The sequence below is a fragment of the Amblyomma mixtum genome, chromosome 9, assembly GCF_055824585.1.
Source record: "Amblyomma mixtum isolate Tamu chromosome 9, ASM5582458v1, whole genome shotgun sequence".
NCBI lineage: Eukaryota > Metazoa > Arthropoda > Arachnida > Ixodida > Ixodidae > Amblyomma > Amblyomma mixtum.
In genome coordinates, this window is record NC_143020.1 from 117,299,443 (window position 1) to 117,322,059 (window position 22,617).

At 48.7% G+C, this 22,617-nt stretch overlaps 1 protein-coding gene across 1 annotated transcript; it reads right to left on the reverse strand.

Annotated features, from left to right (window-relative positions):
- Positions 1 to 6,744: 6,744 nt before the first annotated feature.
- On the reverse strand, positions 6,745 to 8,724 carry LOC149330919 (uncharacterized). Its single transcript, XM_089560019.1, has one exon. It carries the CDS (start codon positions 8,714 to 8,716, stop codon positions 7,292 to 7,294), a length of 1,425 nt encoding a protein of 474 aa, XP_089416145.1. The 5' UTR covers positions 8,717 to 8,724; the 3' UTR covers positions 6,745 to 7,291.
- Between the last annotated feature and the right edge of the window lie 13,893 nt (positions 8,725 to 22,617).

The window sequence follows — 22,617 nt, forward strand, 5'->3', positions numbered from 1 at the left end:
ACTGAACGCAAACTTTGGTATTGCATTAGCAAGTTCATGCTTAGCTCTGTTTACATGAACCGGTAACGCCAGGTTGAGTTGGGGGTCGGGCTGAGCGAAGTCAACCCAACTCGACCAACGCGTATTTACATGAACTCGATTTTAGGTAGTCGAGACCGGTTCATCAGAAGCGACACCAAGCGTCGAGCAGTGGTAGCATCCAAGATTGAGGCACACCACCGCTGCTTCGGAGGTGCGACGGCGCAAGTGAAAAACAAGATTGCATTTATCATCTCCCCTCCGTTTTTTCGGCCCGGCAGCGTTTACAAGCACATCGGGGCAGGGTGGAGTTGAGTCAACCTTGCGGCGGAGTGTACTAGACCCGACACCTTGACTGGACTCAGCGCGTTTACATAAACCCAGTAACCGGATTTTGACCCGATAACTCCAAACACGTGTGCTTTGGTGCGAACAATGCCTTACTGTGTGTGCTGCAGGGGGGGGGGGGGAGGAGAGAGTGAGGTGATTTTGGGTGTGGCCTTGCATCCCGCTTCCTTTTCGCACCACAAGCTCGAGAAAAAAAGAAAAGCAAAAATTCTTTCGAAATACAGCCCAAGCAAGAAAAAAAAAAGAAAGAAATCAAGTTCGTCCAGGTTCTAAGAAAAAAGTGTCCGCACAAACACAGACAAGCAAGAAGTTGGTGGTAGAGTGCAGTAGCGAGAAAGTAATTTGTCGCCAGGTGGAGCCACGTCGCACTAGTAAAATATTAGCGCGAAATTCAGATCCTCGCAGAAAGTACATACGCAACTTTCAGAGCCTGTAAAACGCAAACACTAGGTTCGATATGAATAAAAATTGCGGCTTAACAATCAAGAAACAAAAGGGGAGGAAATGTTGAGGACGAAATTTTGATATTTGGCTCAGTTTTTTCCCGAGATGACATGAAAGTTCGACATATCTAAAAGCACAATTTTTCTGGAACTTTGCGTCTAATTGGTAAAAAAATGAAACCTAAACAATAAAATCTGTCCGCAACATTTCCTCTATTCACTAAAGAAGTAAACGCTGCCACAAGCCCCGTGAAAATCGAGCCACGTTTAGACACGGTATAGCTTCTGAAAGTTCCCTTGCCCTCCCCTGTGCAAGGCAACCGAAGTTTGGGCAGCTACAATGCAAGAGATGTTCCTTGACGTGACGAATGATGTTTTAAATGTTTTTGGACAACATGGTAAAGGTTTAACCTTTACGCACAAGGTACCAATTGATAACAGTCTACAGTTTTTGGACATTAAAATGTTTCTCTGAGAAAAGCATTAGTGTTGGATGTGTCATCCCCGAGCTGCGAACGATCTTATGCCATGCGGGTCACCACAATCGAAGACAGTGAAAAGAGGCGTTGTTGCAATGTATCTTGAGTCTGCGCTCACGAGGTCGGGTCCGCAGAGAATGGGTGACAGTTTCATAAAACAAGTGTCCCGGTTGGACAATGCGGACAACCCCTACACTATCCTGAAAGCGGTGAGTGAAACACTCATGCCAAAAATGGAAGAAAAAGCGTGCAAAACGGCCCCAAAGGAAGGTACGAAGACTGTAGTAGTACCTTACATTCACAAGGTGGCACACAATTTGAGGAAGTTGGCCATAGGTATGGAGTGCCCATGTGTTTTCAGCACCTCTGAAGTTAGGCCGACTTTGCTCGACCACGGCAAAGGAGAGAACCAGGCAGACCGGATGCGCCAAAAAGCACGGCAAGCCCTTTGTTAAATGCGCGAAAGGCGTTGTGTATGAGATTCCAGTAACATGTGGAAAGGCCTTCATAGGCCAAACAGGACGCAGCGTTAATGATCGAGCAGGGGAGCTTGAGCACACCTTAAATGATGAGTGGCACGAATTTGACCGAACATTGTCGAAAATGCCAATGCAGGTCGCGACTGAATGAGATCAAGATTCTTGGCCAGGGCAGCAACGCCGTGCCGCGAGAAATAATGGAATCCTTCTTGATAAAGAATGCACACGATTGCGCCAGCGATACGTCCGTTACATTGTATAGAAGCGGGTAAGCTTAGATAAGATGTGTCATGCATGGGTACCAGGCATGCTGTGGGTGTATCCGCAGCGCATGCACCTGCTTGTATTATATGTAGAGGTGTCAATTTCTGATTAAACTAGTTGTTAGTTCGCGCTCATGCTGTCTTATTGTTGTGTCCCCTTGTTGCTTTTGTGTGTGCGCGCCCCCGCGTCCTCCTCCTAACGACCACTCAATCCTCCTCCTAACGACCACTCGCATCCCCTCCTAACGACCGCTTGCCCCTCGTCGCACGCTGTCGCCGGATGCCCCCCCACGGTGCGCCCCCGCACCCTCCTCCTGTTCTGGGAAGCCACTCCCTCCCGTGGACGCTTCTCCACTCCCTCCTTTCTTCGGGCGGCCAGTTCGGCTCCTGCCTCGGTCGACGCTGGTCGCACCCTCATCGGCTTTAAATAAACGAAGTCTTAAAGTACCGTGTGCGTCTTCGCTGCATTCAACACAGCGACCGGACACGACAGTGGCGACGAGAAAGTGGATTCGACCCGCGCTACGCAACGCTATTGACAAGCCATGGCTACGCGAGGGTTTCCCAATCAGATACCAGAATTCAACGGCTCATCGTGGTCATCGTGGGTTGGACGCCTTCAGTTCTACTTTGAAGCTAACAACATCACAGACCCAGCCTTGAAGAGGGCCAACCTGCTGACGCTGTGCGGGGAGCAGACCTACGATACTGTCTGCGCCCTTATTCAGCCAAGCACACCAGCGGCAGTGTCTTACGACGACATCGTAAAAGCGCTGCAAAAGCACTACGACCCAAGGCCATCCGAGGTCTACAGCCGGGCTCGCTTCCAACGACGAGATCAACTGGGAGGAGAAACTGTGAGCGCCTACGTAGCCGCGCTCAAGAAGCTCGCTGCCGACTGCAATTTTGGAACGCTGTCGACAACAGCTACCGGGCAGGAGGGAGACGCAGCTTCTTCTGCTAACACCACCATGCTTCCCTTGGACGTGATGTTACGCGACAGATTTGTGTGCGGACTGAGTGACGAGTCACTGCAGCAGCGCCTGTTCGCTGAGAAGGACCTCACATTCAGCAAAGCTTACGACATCGCCGTTCGAGCGGAGAGCGCCGGTCACCAGCAGAGAGGGATTCGCCGGAACACCGAGCCGGTACACCAAACAAGCAACCAGGTGCGCAAGCCTTCTGTTGTTGTAAAATCGGTCAAAAAGGCACAACGCTGCTGGCGGTGTGACGACCAACACAACCCCCAGGGATGTCGATTCCAGTCAGCCACGTGTAATTTTTGCCACAAGCGAGGGCATATCGAAAGAGCATGCATTACGAAACGGAGACTTGCCAAGATAAAGTCACCTTCCCAGCCTAATCACAGCGTCAACGCCTCAGAGAATACGCCGCTATCTGATCTCCATGGAACAACATCAGCAACACCATCTGTGTTGTACGACCTGAACACCATGAATCTCGGCACGCGACCGAAGATTTTTACAGAAGTAAGCGTACATCACCAGCTGATTAAGTTCGAGGTGGACTCCGGCGCAGCCTGTACTCTGATCAGTGAGGACACGTTCCGAACTTCATGGCCATCTGACGCACCCGCCCTGCAACAAGACGACACGCACCTGCGAACGTGGTCAGGACAGAATCTGCCACTATTGGGCTCTGCCAACGTGCAGGTTAACTACAACGGCCAGACCCATACGCTACCTCTGCTTGTTGTGAAGGGCACAGGATCAAGCCTTCCAGGGAGAAACTGGTTTTCTCCACTAGGCGTGATGATATGCAGCAAACATCAAAACGCCGATGCGCTAAGCCGTCTGCCACTAGACGCAACTGTTGACGAACCATTTCCACCAGGAGACGTTCTGATGTTCGAAGCACTGCCAGAACCTCCGCTTTTTTATTTATTTATTTACACATACTGCAGTCATAGAGACCAAGCAGGGGGGCAACATTCAAAAAGCAAAAATAATATCAAACACTACGCAAATCCAGCGTTCCGGCAACAATAAAAGAAGAAAACCAAACAGAGGGCAATGATATTGTTAAGTTTACACATACAATAAGACACTCTTTTCAAAAGCAGCGGCATCCTGAGCCGAAAAGACATTTGCTGGCAGTGAGTTCCATGTTGTGATTGTTCGGGGAAAAAATGAGTTTTTGAACGTATTTGTGCGTGCAAAGTACGGGGTAAGGTTATGGTTGTGGCTATTGCGTGTCTGCCGTGTAGAACGGGGGGATATATAGGGAGCAGGATTAATATTAAATTGACTAGAGTAAAATGAGTACAAAAATTTAAGCCTTGCGAGTGCTCTCCTTCTTTCTAGAGTGGATATGTTCTTCGTAGACATCAGAACGGATGGCGAGATAGAGCTATGGTAAGCGTTAAAAATGAAACGGACGGCTTTTCTTTGGATCATTTCAAGTTTCTTTATATCCTTTTTTAAGTGCGGATCCCATACGACAGAAGCATACTCAAGTTTCGGACGAATTAGTGTGTTGAAGGCAAGTTTTATTTATTTATTTATTTATTTCGAATACCCTCAGGGCCCGGGTCGGGCGTTACAGAGGGGAGTGGAATACTCAACATAATTAAGATAAAAGCACAGGCACATATATATATATATATATACATATATATACACATATATATAGGGGTGTCAAAAACAGTGCAAAAATAGTAAGGAACACCAGAAGGTAACAATAAACATCCAAGAATTCAATACAAGTACTACAAGTAAGGAACACCAAAATATAACTGTAGAACACAATACAAGTAGTAATACGGGGGTAAAAAATAAATAAGCAGTGCGTAACGATTAATCAGGAACACCAAAATGAGCTTTTAAGGCATTTTTGAACAATGTAACATCAGTAATAGACACTAGATCTTCGGGAAGGTGGTTCCACTCTGTTATTGAGCGCGGGAGAAATGAATTATGAAAGGTATTCGTGTGGCATGCGAAAGTTGTTTAAGTTCAGAGGGAGCGTGTTTTAATTTGTGTCTTAGAAGGCCGAGGTTCCTTGAAGCAGACGAGCAAATGCTATTAATGTGGCTGGACCATGAAAGGCGATTTGTAATGGTGACTCCAAGATATTTGTATTCGCTCACCTGTAGCAGTGGAAGATTGTTTATTGCGTAATTAAAACTGTATGGTGCTTTCTTGTTAGTAACCTGAAGAAGAACCGATTTGTCGCTATTTATTTTCATGGACCAAAGGGTGCACCACTCTAGGACATTATTAAGATTTGACTGCAAGCATTCTTGGTCGGTAGTGCTGCCAATTTTCTTAAACAGAATGCAGTCATCTGCGAATAGTCTAATACTGACTTCGGACGTATTTACGGAGTTAACCAAATCATTGATATAAATAAGGAATAAAAGAGGCCCAAGTACGCTGCCTTGAGGCACACCAGAGGTAACGGGTAAAATACCTGAATGAGATTTTTTAACATCGACGAACTGTTTTCTGTTGGAAAGATAGGTTTTAATCCATTTGACAAGTGCTGTTGGAAGACCAAGATGCTGAAGTTTAAAGATGAGCTTATTGTGCATGACGCGATCAAACGCCTTGCTGAAATCTAAAAAAATGACGTCAACCTGTCCAGCATTGTCAATCGATGAAGCGAATTCATGAACTGTAGTGACGAGCTGAGTAACCGTAGATAAGCCTCTTCTAAAACCATGTTGAAAGGGAGACAGGATGTTATTTTTTCCAGAAATGACATAAGATATTTAGATATAACATGCTCCATAAGCTTGCAGGTACCTGAAGTTAGCGATATGGGACGGTAATTGTTAACGTTCAAACGATCACCTTTCTTAAAAATTGGAACAACGCGAGCTAAGCGCCAGTCATCAGGGACAACAGAATCTTTTAATGAAAGTTCGAAGAGGCGAGTTAAAATGTGGGCTAATGGTTCGGAATAACGGCGCAGAAACTCATTAGGGATATCATCAGGCCCCACTGCCGATTTCGTTTTTAAGTTTAGCAGCATGTTTAGTACGCCTTCATAGCTTATAAAGTCACCTGATATATCAGATCCAGATACCTGCAGTTCCAAATCTGGATCACTCGAGGCAAAGACAGAATGAAAGAAACTATTGAAGTGATTTGCAATATCCAAAGGAATCTCCGAGACCATGCCGTCAGTAGATAGCTGATTTACCTCATCTTTAGAATCACGTAGGTAACGCCAAAACTTCTCAGGGCTCTCTCTTAAGAAGTTGGGCAGTGCCTGCGAAAAGTAGTTTTTTTTTGCTTCGGAAAGCTTAGAAGCTAGCTGAGTTTTCAGCGTGCAAAAACAGGTAGTTTTATGACCGCTTCGTTTAGCGCGTTTAATTTTGCGATGCAAATGAATGATTTCTCTAGTAATCCACGGATTAGGCTTATTTGTACGTACACGCTGGTTGGGAACAAAATTTTCAATGCAAAAGTGAATAGTGTCCTTAAGTGTAGTCCATATTGCTGTGACGTCGCTAGGCAGGTTATCACATAAATCCCAGAGTTTGTCTAGGATCGCAAGATCATCGGCACGTGAAAAATTTTTACAGTGTTATTGTTCGCTATCTTATGGTTTTTCTGGGCATCAAGCAGCAAAGACAAATGAACGCTTTTGTGATCAGAGATAGCCGTGTCAACATGCACACTGTATTCAGATAAACTAGCGCTGACAAATACCAAATCAAGAATTGAACGAGCGTTGCCCACTTCTCTAGTGAAATCAGAGACAGTCTGCACCAAATCACACATCAGCATAATATTCAAAAGAGGGTTGGTTGAATCATTAAAAACACAATCAGGGTTAGCCCAATCAAGTAAAGGAAGGTTGAAATCACCAGCGAGAATAAGGCGGTCATCTTTGAACAAAGACATATGATCATACAGCTCAACCAAGAAATCGGGGGAGGCAGATGGTGGTCTGTACACTGCGCAGACTGTGAACAAACTACCCCAGCAGTTTACCCTAACAAATAAACTCTCATGATCATCTATCTGGTTAAGAACAGTGCCATTCAAACAGTTTTTTATTATGACGGCTACGCCCCCACCACGGGTAGGTCGGTCTCTTCGGAACATTTTATGTGACGCGGGGACAATAACACTGTCAGTAATGCCGTCATGCAACCAAGTTTCGGTAATTATCATTATGTGGGGATCATGGGCCAAAATGAGAAACTCAAGCTGGTCAACTTTATTGGCAATACTCTGTGCATTCAAGTTCACTACCCGTAACTCTTTGGGCGCAGTGGATGCATTCCGTCATGTCTCTACGGCGTTCCGAGAAGGAAGCGCGACGCGTGTGTTGTTAACTTCGTCCCAAACGAACAGGTTACCGTCAATTTTCAACTTATCATAAACAAGATACACCTTTTGTTTATTATCTCTTTCTGCCTTCGAGCTTTCCCAAAGCAGTTTGCGTTTGCGCAGCGTGTGCTGGCTGTAATCGTTTTGCAGGTATATATTGCTACCTTTGAGCTTGCTTACGTTCCGCCAGACGGCTTGTTTTTCATTAAAATCTTGGAAGTACGCAATGACTGGTCTGCGAGTTCCGCTGAGCCCAAGACGGTGAATGCGAGCGACGGACGTGCACTGGACGCCCAGTTTTACACCAAATACATCCGAAATCACCTTAGTTCTCAGTGTTTCTTCACTTTCATCCGGGGATTCATCAATGCCATACACAACAACGTTAGAGCGACGACTGCGGTCCTCAAGATCCGTTAATTTGTCCTTTTGCCAAGTAATAATGCTCTGAAGGGAAGCGGTAGAATTTTCTAAAGTGGCAATCTCAGGGGACTTTACATGCATTTGTTTCAGCTGTCCATCTAAAGAACGCAACCGAGAATCGACATCACGCAACAGTTGCTCGTTTTCTGACACACAGGTTTTAATGGATTCAAGCTCTTTAAAGATTCGAGTCTGACCTTCCAAAATACACTGAAACATATCTTCGACTGAAGGTCCAGGGTTTTGCTCAACATCGCCGCAGAGTAGCATTTTGCACATGAAGTAAAATTCATACACCAGGTTCATATAAGTGCGTGGGCACGGCACAACAACAAGAAAAATTTCGTTGCCAGAACGAACTTTTGAAAAGGAACAACTAACCTGTGTTGTGAAAAAGAATTTCGTGGTAAGCGACATGATGCCAATCGCTTCGCCGCGCCCACTGCCGAAGAACTGCTGTGGAGGCTCTTTTATAGCTGGGTTCAGTGTCGACGTAACGGATGTGCGAATGTCGGGTAGAACAGTATCCGGTTTGCTGGCCAGGAACGGAGGATGCGCAGAAAAGGCAGTGTCCACAGCGCAGCTTGAAACCTTTGGCCATGTACACATGCCGTTGACAGTTGATGAATCGGCGATCACACACAGGAGAACCTGTGTTGTGAAAAAGAATTTCGTGGTAAGCGACATGATGCCAATCGCTTCGCCGCGCCCACTGCCGAAGAACTGCTGTGGAGGCTCTTTTATAGCTGGGTTCAGTGTCGACGTAACGGATGTGCGAATGTCGGGTAGAACAGTATCCGGTTTGCTGGCCAGGAACGGAGGATGCGCAGAAAAGGCAGTGTCCACAGCGCAGCTTGAAACCTTTGGCCATGTACACATGCCGTTGACAGTTGATGAATCGGCGATCACACACAGGAGAACCTGTGTTGTGAAAAAGAATTTCGTGGTAAGCGACATGATGCCAATCGCTTCGCCGCGCCCACAGCAGGCACAGTTGCAGCATCTACGCAGAAGTGCGCAGCTCTCCGGCTAGTTTACACAGCTGTTCAACAAGGCAACGTGCATAAACTCAAAGGGGACAACTTCGACGCTTACCGCAGGCGAGCTACAGAGTTGAGCACCCATCGCGGCTGCATCATATTTGGGTCCCGAGTTGTGATGCCGAGAGAACTACGCGCACAAGCTATGTCTCTCATCCACGCCGGACATCGGGGCATCGTTGCAATGAAAAAGTGTGCCAGAAGCTACATGTGGTGGCCTGGCATTGACAACGACATCGAAACAGTGGTGCGAGAATGCAAGCCTTGCCAGAGCAGCCGGAGCGCCCCGCCGAAAGCTCCTGTCCCAGAATGGGAAAAGCCAGACACACCATGGCACACACTGCACATTGATTTTGCAGGACCAATTGAGGACTGCACTTTCCTTGTGGTCGTAGATGCCTACACAAAGTGGCTTGAGATAAGGCAAATGGGACAGACGACTTCGGCAGCAGTCATTGACAACCTCCGATCACTATTTGCAACGTTCGGCCTGCCGCGCAAGGTAGTGTCGGACAACGGAACACCGTTTGTGTCTGCGGAGATCCTCAAGTTTTATCGCGACAACGGGATCTCATCAGTTACATCGGCCCCCTACCACCCAGCGACAAACGGACAAGCCGAGCGCTACGTAGCCGAGCTAAAACGCGCCCTTGAAAGAGATCAGACAGGCTCGCTGCAGCGCCGCCTTGCGCGCTTTCTCTTCAAGCAGCACACGACGGTTCAGAGCACAACAGGCGAGACCCCCTCGAAAATGATGTTCGAGCGTGAAATGCGAACCCAGTTCACAGCCATCCTCCCCGAGCCAAAGGCAGAGACGTTCCGGGAAGAAAAAGCAATTCCGCGCTGCGGCACGCTTAATGAGGGGCAGCGCGTCCTCGCCCGACAGTTTCTGAAAAAGCCACGCTGGGAGGAAGCTACAATTGTCAGACGCATAGGCCTGCGCTCTTGGCTCGTCAACATACATGGCACAGTAGCACGCCGACATCTCAACCAGCTGCGTAGATTTACGACGCCGTCTGAGAGCTGTCCGCCAGCGGAGAGAACACGTGCACCATCTTCCCACATAGCCTGGCATCTCTTCCCGGAAGAAGAGACTTCGCCCAGGACAGACCTAGGAGACACAGAGAACAACAGCCAGCCTACAAGTGTTTCTCCCCCGAGCGCACAAAGCCAGCGCGCCTCCACGCGTGAGCGCCGACCCCCTGCACGATACCAGGCAACTTTCTAAGGGGGAAGGAAGTGTTGTGTCCCCTTGTTGCTTTTGTGTGTGTGCGCCCCCGCGTCCTCCTCCTAACGACCACTCAATCCTCCTCCTAACGACCACTCGCATCCCCTCCTAACGACCGCTTGCCCCTCGTCGCAGGCTGTCGCCGGATGCCCCCCCACGGTGCGCCCCCGCACCCTCCTCCTGTTCTGGGAAGCCACTCCCTCCCGTGGACGCTTCTCCACTCCCTCCTTTCTTCGGGCGGCCAGTTCGGCTCCTGCCTCGGTCGACGCTGGTCGCACCCTCATCGGCTTTAAATAAACGAAGTCTTAAAGTACCGTGTGCGTCTTCGCTGCATTCAACACAGCGACCGGACACGACACTTATCTTCTGTCTTCATGTCGTCCTTTTTGCGCATAGCCTGTCATGGCATTACAAGCTACAATACACGGCCCGGGGTTTCTGACATCTGAGCAGAGCGACTGCAGATGATCACACGATACTGGTCAGCACAGGGTCAGAATTAGTTTTCACGGTCCTTAAACTGACTAAGCGAAGGAAAAATCTGAAGGGATGACACTACTCGTCATCAACTTAATGTTCATATCGCGGCTTTAGAAGAAGCAGTCAAAAACGCCGACATTTTCTCGCGTGCGACAAAGGTGTTCATGGGTACGAGGCTTAGCCCATGAATCACACCAACATCGCCATTTCCGCTCCCGTTTGGCGGACGTTAAAGTCTCATGCACAATGATGCCGTGTACAAACTTCCACCGCGGTCGAAAAGGTTTGGTTTTATGGGGTTTAACGTCCCAAAGCGAGTCAGGCTATGAAGGACGCCGTAGTGAAGGGCTCCGGATGGTTTCGAACCCCTGGAGTTCATTAACGTGAACTACACGCGTCTCTAGAATTTCGCCTCCATCGAAATGCGACCGCCGAAGCCGGGATCGAACTCGCGGTCTTTCGGGTCACTGGGCCATCACGGCAGCTACGGTCAAAAAGGACGCACGTTAGCGTTACCATTACTATCAATACTTGCTTTAAGGTGGAGTGGGACTTTTAAATTGAGCTTCAAAGGTTCGTTATACAGCCATTGTAATAAAAAGTACGGCTATAAAGTTTGCAAGGAATCTTATATATAGACTTATATACAGACTTCCAATGAAAAGGGTGCCCAGTTCGTTGATTCCACATATCAGCTGAAAGCAAAAAAAAACCAAAACAATTCCACACCTGCGCAAGCATAAGCCAAAGCTGCATAAGCCTGCGGAATGACGCATATGGATTCCATGCGTAAAAGGCATCCCGGAAACCTCGACTCCTATTCTCTGAAAAGAAGGGGTGGGAAGAATACTCAAGCCACACGGAATGGCTCCTCCCCCGCCCGAATAATCGTCATCCCAGAAAAAATGCCCCAGGGGTTGTGTACAAAACATCCTGCCCTTAGTGTTGTCCATCGGGGAAGTGAAGTATTTCGCAGAAAGGATGAACCCGCACAACGCTGACTTCACAGTGGCCGAGCACTGAAAGGAATGTGGTCCAGAATAGACTTCTGTGGAACTACTGCTCTGGGGACCAAACCAAATACGTGCACAAGGCATGGTCCGTTCACCAGACGCCCCCTCGGAACCGTTCAGTAAAGCTACCGCGGTTATTTTCCTTACAACAGGTGTCCGTCATCATGGACGGTTCGACTTGAAGGCTCCTCGCCCCTGAGGTGGCCCGTGGGTGACGGTGCAATGACGACTTGCAACAACGAGAGGTAACGAGACAAATGAACTGAAATTTTTATACAGGAGATCTACCAAAATGTGCAGCATATTAGACAGTGACAAATAATACATAATTGGCTAACAGGGAAATCTTCCCTCCTCGGAGTAGCCGGAGAAGCAGGGCATCTAAACTTAGCGCAGAACGACAGATTGGACTCCCGGGCTCGGTTTTAAACCCTCAGGAGTTCCTCTGGCATTCAGGAAGCATCAAATAGCAGAAGGCCTCAATACGATTGGTTCCTTGCAGCGTGCTGCCCACTTTGACTTTGGCAGTATTAATAACTCTTTCCCAAAACGGAAAATAGAAAAAGTTATCAAATTAGTTACAAAATGCGATGCCCAGAGCGATCTCCACAAAAACGACTGACTCCGATTTCCGCGTCCCGCCCTACAACTTTGATGTGCACACTACAAACCCTCTTCCAAGGTAAAAAAAAAAAAAAAAACACGGACCCAAGAGTCCCTTTCTGCACGTGCCAACCCGGAGCCTTCCTAGAACACCTTCAGTTATGACCTCCGATGCGTTTCCCCCGCTTAGGACGTCGCAGTAAACCGGAAAGGTCACTATTCTGCAAACTCCCCTTCTGGGAGGTGGGGAGGTGGGGGGGGGGGGGGGGGGGGGGGTCTTTGCTGCGCCTGGATGCCATGGATGGTTTCCTGAAGCGACGGTGTCGGTTCGAGGGAAGCTCTTGGGTTTGCATGCACCAAGGCAATGGCCCTGCCCTTCTGACGAACTGCTGACAGCCAGCCCCACTGTGGTTCCTGTCTGTATATCCCCCACCCCACCGTCCAAAACGCCTCAAGCTGACTCTTCGACTTTTACACCTTCCTTCCGCAGTTTGAGTTCAAAGCCAAGCTGCAACATGCTCCTCGTCACACCGTGACGAAGAAACCGAGTGAGGTTTCCAAACGTCGTGAGGTTTCGAAACGCCGTGTTTTCTTAGAACTTGGTTGGTGTTCAGTGCATCCCAAACCAGACAATGAGTAGGCAGCAACAGGTGGGAAAACAAGATACTACATATCAGCAGTTTCGATGCTTGCTTGCTTGGACGCGTCGAACTGAACCTTTTTTAGCACGCCCCATGAGTACTGGCCGCGCCTGTGCTGAGGAGAGAGACACACAGGAGCTCGGTCAGCATGTCAGATGCGAGGCATGTGGGAAAGAATCTCGCAGCGCCACAACGACCTCCGACAACACAGTGGGCTCTTCTCAACAGCATGTCCGCACGCGAATAATCCTAGCGCTAATGCGTTGTCCGACGATTAGTGCAGAGGCCTGTCGTGTCTCCATTTAAGTGAAAGAAGGACACACACGCGGATGCAGCCACGCGCTGAAGCTGTCTGTCCATCCCATCGCGCGGTCTAACTCTGTGATCTGATCGCTGTCGATAGTTCACGCAAAGCTCCCCGCAGACAGACACCTGTACCGTCGCAAAATAATGAAATTTAAACGGTAGTGGAAGCATTTACTCCGTGTTTCTTCTCTTAGCAAAGGCTCTTCTCTGCGATGGTGGCATGCATCTTATACGCTAGAAAATCGAACGAACCATGTCGTGGTTCAGCCGTGATTTTTGGTCAGAAATCCCAAGAGATCGCATTAGGGACCAGTTCTGCGTGCAGCCGCTCTGACGAAAGTGCCTCGAGCAAAGTACGCTTCCTTTGGCCGGCTTGAACTTCTCCCTTAACAGTGGAAGACGACCCAATCACTGCCGTACTTGTTCGCGCCCCCGAACGCGGAGCAGTACCTCGTGTTGAAACTGGTGCTCAAACTCAGCTCACTCGTTTTGTGGGTCCCAAAAGCTCGCAGTACGAGTAACAACGCTGGCCGAAAGCTCGCTCGTGTGGCTCATCAAGGTGACGTCACCTGAGCAGACATGACCGATTTCTCTTCTCCACTGTTCTGCTTCCCTGAGCACGCGCGGGACGTGTCCACAGCGCGCTTTAACTTAATGATTTCGCCAGTGTTCTAGTCAAAATCGACAAAAGAATTTCCCAGACGTGATCAACAACGAGTCTACTTCAAACTCCAGAAAGCTAACAAATTCGGAAACAGCTTCAGTATCCCTTTAAACCGGATATTAAAATGAGATGAGCGCAGTGGAAATCAGAGTGGATGCTGAGTAATACTTGTTGGGGGGCTAGTTGGTGCATGTTTCCAGAAAATGGTTGTAGCGCCGAAACAGACAACACACAGAAAGCTGTCCCGTCTTGCTTTCTGAGTGTTGTCTGTTTCGGCGCTACAACCATTTTCTGGAAAGTGGAGGCTAGTTGGGGAGGCATTCGTGGTTGGGGGCTTGTGAGAGCATGTATTATACCCCTGTCATGCGCAGAAGTTAAGTGCACTTACCGGAAGTGCACTTCGGCATACCGAGCGACACTTTGGGCTACGCGATGCTAAACGGGAAAACAAAGTGCAGTCTAGTAAAAAGAGAATGGCGACAGATAATGAGCGGAATTTCTGAAGAGGTCGATGGAAAAGAAAAATGAATCAGGATAATTGACTGCTTAACGTGACAGCGTAAATAAAACGAAGTTCAAGAGTTTTTAACGATGAAAAAAAAATAGAAATAGAAGAATAGCGAAGACCAGCCGAGACTATCCAGAATTTCGGCAACAAACAAGATGGCGGCGGGCGGCGGTGTTGCATCTGATCTCGTTCCTTTGTTTTGTTGCTCCGCTTGTATCTATAAGGAACGAATTTTTTCTAAGAACAGTGTTATAGGATGTAAAATAAACTTGTAAGTACTTTTGATGCACTATATATATTGCGCCTTCGAAGTCGCTGCTGGCCTCCGAACTGTGTTCTGTGAACGCACTCCGACATGGGTGCGTACTTTGGCGAGTGCAGTTATGTTGTGCCATTTAGCTGCTCTAGAGTGCACTTTTAGCAAGTGACACCATTCGTAAGTGCACTTTATTTTCCGCGCTTCAGAGGGGTATTACCTGAGTGGTGCGAAGTTCCTGTGTAACTGTTCTGAGCTGTCTGATAGCTGGTAAAGAGTCTCTGTAAATACGAGCTTGTCTTATAAACACCAAGTTATTTACAGCCTCCATAGAATCACGAACAATGGAAGATTACACCTTAAATGGGTCCGGCTGGTGAGAAACATATGCCAGATGTGTGATTAAGTCAATGTGCGTCGGGCTAACAGTAGACGCTCGACTGCGATTGTCTATGACGACTACAGAAAAGCCCGGCACATGATGAGTTAACTTTGTGGGCACTTTCTGTGCATACCGTTTCAACTTATTTCAATTTTCCTAGGTTCATATGCCCAGTTTTAATCACTTCTCGTTTCATTTTTCTCCAGACTCGTCATTCCGAAGAGTCCACCCGTTAAAAAGGGTATGACTATCACATCGTCATCCGCAACATCGCACAATACTTGCAAGTCAGCCACTAACCTTGAGTTAAATTCCCATGATCACGTAACCTATGGACTTCAACCATGAGATGTGTAAAACTGAGGGGCAATAATCACCTGCCCCCGCATATGAGTCAACGCTTAACTTTCGTCTCGACCAGGGCAGCCCAGGAACTGGAGCCCTAATAAGTGGCACGAGGGGTGCACTTCCCTAGAGGTGCACAGCCAATCCATAAATTGACCCATTAGCCGCCCCTAACACTATACAATAACAACACCATGCTGTTCATTCAGTACAAACACACGCTAAAGACGAGGGGGCGAACTAGCCAACCAAGTCAAAGAGCCTATTTTGAAAACTTGTGCAAAGTCTTAGGTGAAACACCCTGTATATTCTTGTTACAGTGATCACCAATTGCAATTTTTCCCAAGCTCCTAGCCCCTCTGTGAAAATACGACCACGGACACCGCCCTAGCCACGGACTACATGATTGCCAGCAACACTAGGAAAGCCGAATTCATCCTACCACGTCCACGACACCGCACCCGTTCTTTTTCCCAAGTAGATTTTCAACTGTTAAAAGGGGCACCGCGATGATTTTCTCACCGCGATGATTTTCAATATCATTAAATAGACTCATCATGCGTTCCAGAGAGCAGGCCAAAAGAATTATTGGAATCGGAGCATGCAAACTAAAGATATTCAACTCTGAAAATTCGAAATGAACAGTTCAGACGAAAATACATTTCACTCGCCCATTTCACTCAACCAATACTAAGATTGGGCGCTACCAATCAGAACCGCGCCTAGCACGCACGCAGCGGAAGCGTGCTTTGTCGGGGTTGTAGAGAGCCGGACATTTTGACGGCGACTCCCCTAGTCAGGGCAGGGGTGACAACAACAAAGGAAGCTCCCGGATGTTTCTTTAGTCGGACTGAAATGCTGTCGGCCGTAACCCCCCTCCGCCCCAAACTCGAATCCCGTCTCCTGTCCGGCCTTTCTCTTCACAATTTTTAGCGAGGTGTGTAGACGGGCTTTGTTTATTTTTTTTTTCGCTGCCGTCTTGGTGTGGTTTGAGCCTACGTTTCTTGAACAGCGCTGGCCGCCAGGAAGGTTTGAAGTGGAATGGAAAGTGTCGCCCCTAGCCACATTCTTGTTAGTTTTCGTTCGCTTTCTCTGCTTATTTCCAGTTTTTGTGGCACGCGAAAAGCTTTCAGTACTCAGACATAATATTTTGGATCCATTTCGCAAGTATAAAGGAACAATATCCAAACTGGACGCCCAACCAATGAGAAAGGCAGCACCCAAACTGGATGCCACCTCCTTTCCGCTGCCGTCATTGGCCGCTGCGTTGCGACACCATCGGCTCGAAACAAGCATTTCTGGCGAAGGTTAAAATATCATATATTACGATTTCGGCGGCCCCATTGCGCGTCCAGGGCTCACAATGTCCCTCACTCTGCATACAAAGAATAAAGACCTCATGCTTTATCTACGTCGCAGGGCACCTTTAAGTAGTTCTGGCAGCAGTCAGCCTTAATGAGGGAAAATGGGACACAAAATAGAGGAGAATCAAGGTGGGAAGGAATGCGAAACGAGGGGCACGTTTAGCCAATGGAGATTATTTTGTAATAACTGTTTCCAACAAGAATTTTAGGGGAGTGTTAACGCACACGAGAGTTCACACGAAATGAAGCTGGCCCTTACTTTTGCTTCAGGGCGAGTAATCGCAGAACCACGCGAACGTTTCTACAACCCGGCATCTAGCACAGCAGGCCTCATCACAGAACACAAACACTACCCCAACGCTTACATAAGCGGAGCAACGTATAAGCACCTGCCCCGATATATTGAATATCATACCATGCACAAATAAGGCTGGTGCTGGCAACAGTAGTCTGCGGGCCAACGATGAGGTTCATTTAGTCTCTTTTAATGCTCCAATATTTGCGCACTACAATGAGAATGTAAACAAAAAAAACTGACTAACAATGCACAGGTATTGTTTTCTCCATGGTGGAATAAACGAGTATTCACACACTAGCACGACAGCTATGCCTCGCCCATTTAGTTGTGTGCCCCTGGCCTTTTCATGCATTGCAGTGCGAAACCAACTATCGTCTCCTGACCTTGCTTTCGACCGGAGCGCCAAGACTTGCCCCTCCACGATCGTCTTCGTTGTGCTGTGTGCAGCGTTGTACTGCCTCTTTTCCTGGTCGTGTACGTACTCCAGAACGGCGTCATCAGCCAGGGCGCGCGAACACCACGCCGGCGCAAACACCACAGCCGATGCGAAGGGACGCGCTACTGTGCGCCAGCATCCGCGATCCTTCAGCGCCGCCCAGCCACAGTGAGACGACATCGATGATGCGGCAGTGGCTGTCAGCCACCATCTGCACGTTTCTCGAACGATAGAAGCGGCGGGTGACGTTGGCTTCTTCATGCAGTTCGGGAGCGTTTATCCCCGTAAGCGTGCCGTCATTTGCACTCGCGACACGCGGAAACCAGGCGACAGCGTAAAAGCCACCCTTGACATCTAGCAGCTCGCTAGGCGACGTCTAGGTAGGAAGAAAACAAGGGTGGCCATCTTGAGTTCCACTCCGATGTCACACTCGTGAATGCACACACTCGCACAACCACATATCAAAGGAGACACATGCACGGCCTGTTTCATGCTTAAAGGTAAACGGAGCACGTGACCATGGCGCTTCGAGAACAGCTGCCGCCGATAGACGGCGAAAAGGAGCGGCATCAAGCGCATGCGCACGAAGAACAACTGGCCATGCTTATTGCGCAAGCGCATTTCTATCTGGCTGTCAGCGGCAGCGCTTCGCGGAGCGGGCACGCGCTTCCTCAGAGTGTTAAAACAGTTTATACATGTGTTAATCTCACGCTAGCCATCGGAAAGACATGCATGGCGTCTATTCGAGAGAACGAAATAGGAAACTGCGCGCAAGCTTAGAAACATTACTCACGGCAAGCGATACCTTCAGGCCACATGCGACCTATTCACTTGCAGTCCGGTACATGCAAAACAAGTACGTGCAAACAAAGCGCGCGAGAAAGCGCCTAGCGAAGGGAGTTGAGCGGCGATAAAACCATACAACCAACGATGGAAAGACGCAGGTTAAGAGGCTTACCGGATCTAATCACTGCTGCGGCGGACGCAGACGAGAGCAACTCGGAGCAGTGTGGGGCTTATCACCGATTCGTGGACTGCGATCATATCTCCGGCTGTCACCGAAAAACAGCCGGAGGCAAAAAATGGCTGAGGCTTAGCTAAGGTTAAGCCTAGTCAGATGCGAAGCATATTGATGACTAGGCTTGGTAATACATGGCTTTCCTTGGTTGACGTTCATCCCGCTCTTCATCGGTCTCTGTGGCACGCTGAAGCTTTCGCTTCTCGTTCAAATCAGCCCTGCTTCCAGGCGGCATTCCAACACCTGGCCGTCTCGTAAGTGCCCGGAGAGCGAGGCAAGCTCAGCTTTATACCGCTGCTGTAGCGTCACGTGGTCAGCTGCAGCGCCTCTGATGTGGAGCCTCCACCGCCGCGGCCGACCGCGCGAGCCGGCAGCCCATCTCTCCTCTGCTGTGACGTCAAGTTGTCACGTGGTCAGCCGCCGCGCCTCTGATGTGGACCCTCCACCGCCGCGGCCGACCGCGCGAGCCGGCAGCCCATCTCTCCTCTGCTGTGACGTCATGTTGTCACGTGGTGTCACGTGGTCACGCTAAAGGTCAATGGTAGCTCCACCGCCGCGCTCGACGGGCAGTAGTATAGCTCTAGTAATATGCTTCGCATAAAAATACCAAAGCCAGCATGCTAGGTGCTGCGGACGCATATCCGACGGCTCGGGTGCTCGATCTTGGAGCGAAGTAGCTGGGCGAGATAAGCTATGCCATCTCGACCTGAGTGAAAAGCCGCTACAGCTGCTACTCACCGAACACGTCGAGAGGATTCATCCTGTTGCGAATTACGCGCTCACGACACAACCGGTGCTCGGCCAGCATATTGAGGTGGTCCACACGCAGGCGGGGCAGCCATGTTGAATAACACTGGACAAGTGATGTATAAAAATGCCCGTAGTAGCCTCACTAAGCTCCACGGATCCGCAAGACAGAAGAGCTAGTGCACATGCGCAGACCGGCTCCTGCGTACGCCAAGAGCGCCGACGCTGAGCGCGTACGCTCAAGAAGTGTCCTTGAAGCTAGAACTTCAGGCATGAACGTTTGAGCGCGGTAGGTCGTGCGGGGACCCAGGGGTCCTGGGAGGCCCGAATTCCTCTCAAAAACATATTGTCTCTCGCTTACAAAAGCTCCGCGTTCGGTGTCAGTGATTGCAATGCGGTACCCTCTCGATACAAGCTGACTTGTGTGTACAAACGGGCCTGGGAGGAATTTCCAGCAGACATGAGTCATCGTGAAGCAAAGATGCGGCGAGGACTGGCGACGGCAGCGGCGTCAAGGGGTCGAGTCTTCCCTCGGGCCGCCGGACGGAGTGGTGCTGGGAAAGGTCAAGCTGTTGCTGACATTGGCCCACTGTCAGCGCGCTTGACTGCGCCTGAAACGCCTGCGAGGTGGTTCAAGCGTGTAACCAGGCGTAGCTAAGTGAAAGGGAGCTTTCGCTGCGTCTAACTAGATTGAGAAGAGCTCCGAATGAGACAGCATACTACAGTGGTGGTATTCTGCCGGTGTCGCCTTTTGCGACATGTCGCATATGGGCGGGGCCTAAAAAAGTGCTTGCAGATGCTCGAAGAAACGGAAAAAGCCGCCGGCACTTTCGTCTGCGGTGCATTCATTCACTCCGAGAAGCGACAATTTACCACTGCTGATTCACTAGCAGCAGTAGTTTCGTATCTTTTATAGCAAGAATATTTGCCATCACATGACGTCTAATGTTCAAAAAAACATTTGCAAATTTAATATAAACTCGCTTTACTTCATTTAAGTCTATAAAACACCGCGAAAAAGCTCCAAATCTATTTTTCTTTCGTTCCGGACGGTTGTGCTAGGTTTCGGCTGCGTTTCGGGCAGTTGCAGACGGTAGCAGTGTAGCTGGAGGTCCCATAAGGCTTGCGCGCTCCAGAATCGAGAGCGTATCTAAAAAACTAGGCTGAATTGCAGCTTAAACTTTATCGTCCAAGCAAGGTAAGTCATAGCGAAAAGTAACAACACCAGTAGTTGCCGGTAAACATGCCGACCGGAATCGCAAGGACTGCTGAATTGGCTGAAGCGGGCGGCTCTCGCTTGAAAGGACGTCGCCATGTTTTCACGCCAAGGGCGCAAAAGCCGCAACTGCCGATTGCGTTCGTGCGCTAACGGTAGCCCGTCGCCCGCGCGAATCGCTTCAGCGCATTCCGTTGTTCGACTAAGCGTAGTAAATTGGGGCGACGTCACGATGACGTAGAAGGAAGGCAGATCCGTGTCGTCATGCCGCCGTCACCGCGGCTCGAGCCAATCAGCGAAGTGCGACTGCGACATGTCGCAAAAGGCAACACCGGGAGAATACCACCCCTGGGTAGTGCGTGCACGCGTCGTGTGTCTGTCACAAGCAGCGGTTTTCGCATTAGTTATCGCACCAATGCCTGAAGATGCTGCAGTGCGTAATGGCGGAATACCACTAACCACTAAATTCTGTGTGTGTCTTCCACCCTTTGAAAAATGACGCCTCCACGGCCCTATTTGCCTCGATTTGATACTCTCTGCTTCTAACTAGAATCGCATTGGCCGTCATTAGCACATTAATTAGCTATTTAGTTGGAACTAATTGTAGTCGATTAACCATTCTCATTGCGGTTGTGAATTGCATTCACTTTGTTCTGCATTTTTTCTCAATCACCTTAATCAATCACACTCACTTTGATTACACCCATCTTCACCTGAATCACGCATTCTCATTTTCCAAATTTGGCGCCGTTGCTGCTTTCCAGTCCTGATTAATTAACTAAATAATCTATCTCCATCAAACTTTATTCTTCGATTAATTATCACTCTTCAAACACATTTCACTTTATTTTCAATCATTTGCCTGTTTTCCACTCTTTTGCCATCCACGGTTATTTTCCCGTCCTTTCAATATACCGATGTCTATGCTATTTCCACGTTTTTTTCGACGTTTTTAGCTCTAATAACTAAGCATGCTATCAACATCAAATTTCTTGCACCTCATTTTCAGATCGTTCTCTATAGATTACAACCATTTGTTTAATCCTACCTCTTCTCAGAACGCCACAAGCGCTGCCAACACGTTTCTATGGCACGACCCCGTCGACATGGCGAAGTAAAGCTTCCGCATTAAAAGGATTTACCACATACGGCTATTCATGCTCGTGAAGTCGAAAAAAGAAGCCATAAACTCGCATGTCGGCACACAAGTCGAGGGTATCTGTCAGAAATGCTAGTGAAAATGGCACCCTCCGCATCGAAAATGCAGTATAGATGCCTGATCTGACTGAGAGCAACGAATTGACCATATGCTAGTGGTTAGGAAGTTGTAACTAGAAAAAGGTGCTTGCTTTTCTGCTTGTGGAATGGGAACGAGAGTACGCATTGCACGGCCGAATGAGTTGTGAACTCAGTAGGTCGCGAATGGCAGTGAGGCTAATGCCAGTAAATTTATTCGTGTGGAACCTCCCTAATGGCATTAAAACTTAAAACATCAAGCACTTAAAGCTGCACTAAAGAGGAGCCTGAAATCGTCTTTTTACCCTGGGAACTCGATCTACTCTCCGAGCATTTTTAGAAACCCGAATCAGTATCCCGGCCTTTATTTTTACTCACCTTCCAAAAGAGGAGGATTCAGCCAACGTGTAGAGTTCTTTTCCGCCAGTCGCGTGGCGGCTTCGCTTTCACTTTTATTTTCTTTTTTAGGTTTCCGTGAATAAATAGGTGCAGTCGCAGACACCATAGCCCCAAATGAAGCCCACATAAATAGATAGACGGACTCTTTGCTTTCGCGGATATCTAAGTATCACTCCGCCGATGTCAGAGCGGCAAGCCGCCACACGGCTGGCTGAAAGGCACTCCACGCGTTGGCCGACTCGTTTTTTCGGAGGCCAGTTCAAACAAACAAACAAACAAGGCGAGATCTGTGACGAGAATTGGCCGCACAGGACATTAATTCAAAGTTTCTAAGAATGCTTGGAGCGTGCAGATGGAGCTCCCGTGTCGAAAATACGAACTCAGAATGCTCTCTAGTGCACCTTTAATGACATTAAATCAGCCCGTGTAGCACGGGTATTGGACACAGCTGTCACACTGTCATATTGGGTTCCCATCAATTCGGTTAATTTATCGTTGTAACAGCACACAAAGACCAAGGACGAAGTAGTACAGCACTTTACAAGCACTGCGTCTGAAACATGGGCGTCTGGCTTAAACTTTCGCTCTTGCATCACCTTTTCACCCGGGTCATCACTGCCGTGCTGCAACAATTATGAAAAGCTTCCAAGGCCTGACGTTTATTTTGATATTAATTTA

Bases quoted from the DNA above. Each gene is read 5' to 3' on its own strand.
- LOC149330919 (XM_089560019.1), bottom strand. From the start codon at position 8,716: ATGTCGCTTACCACGAAATTCTTTTTCACAACACAGGTTCTCCTGTGT.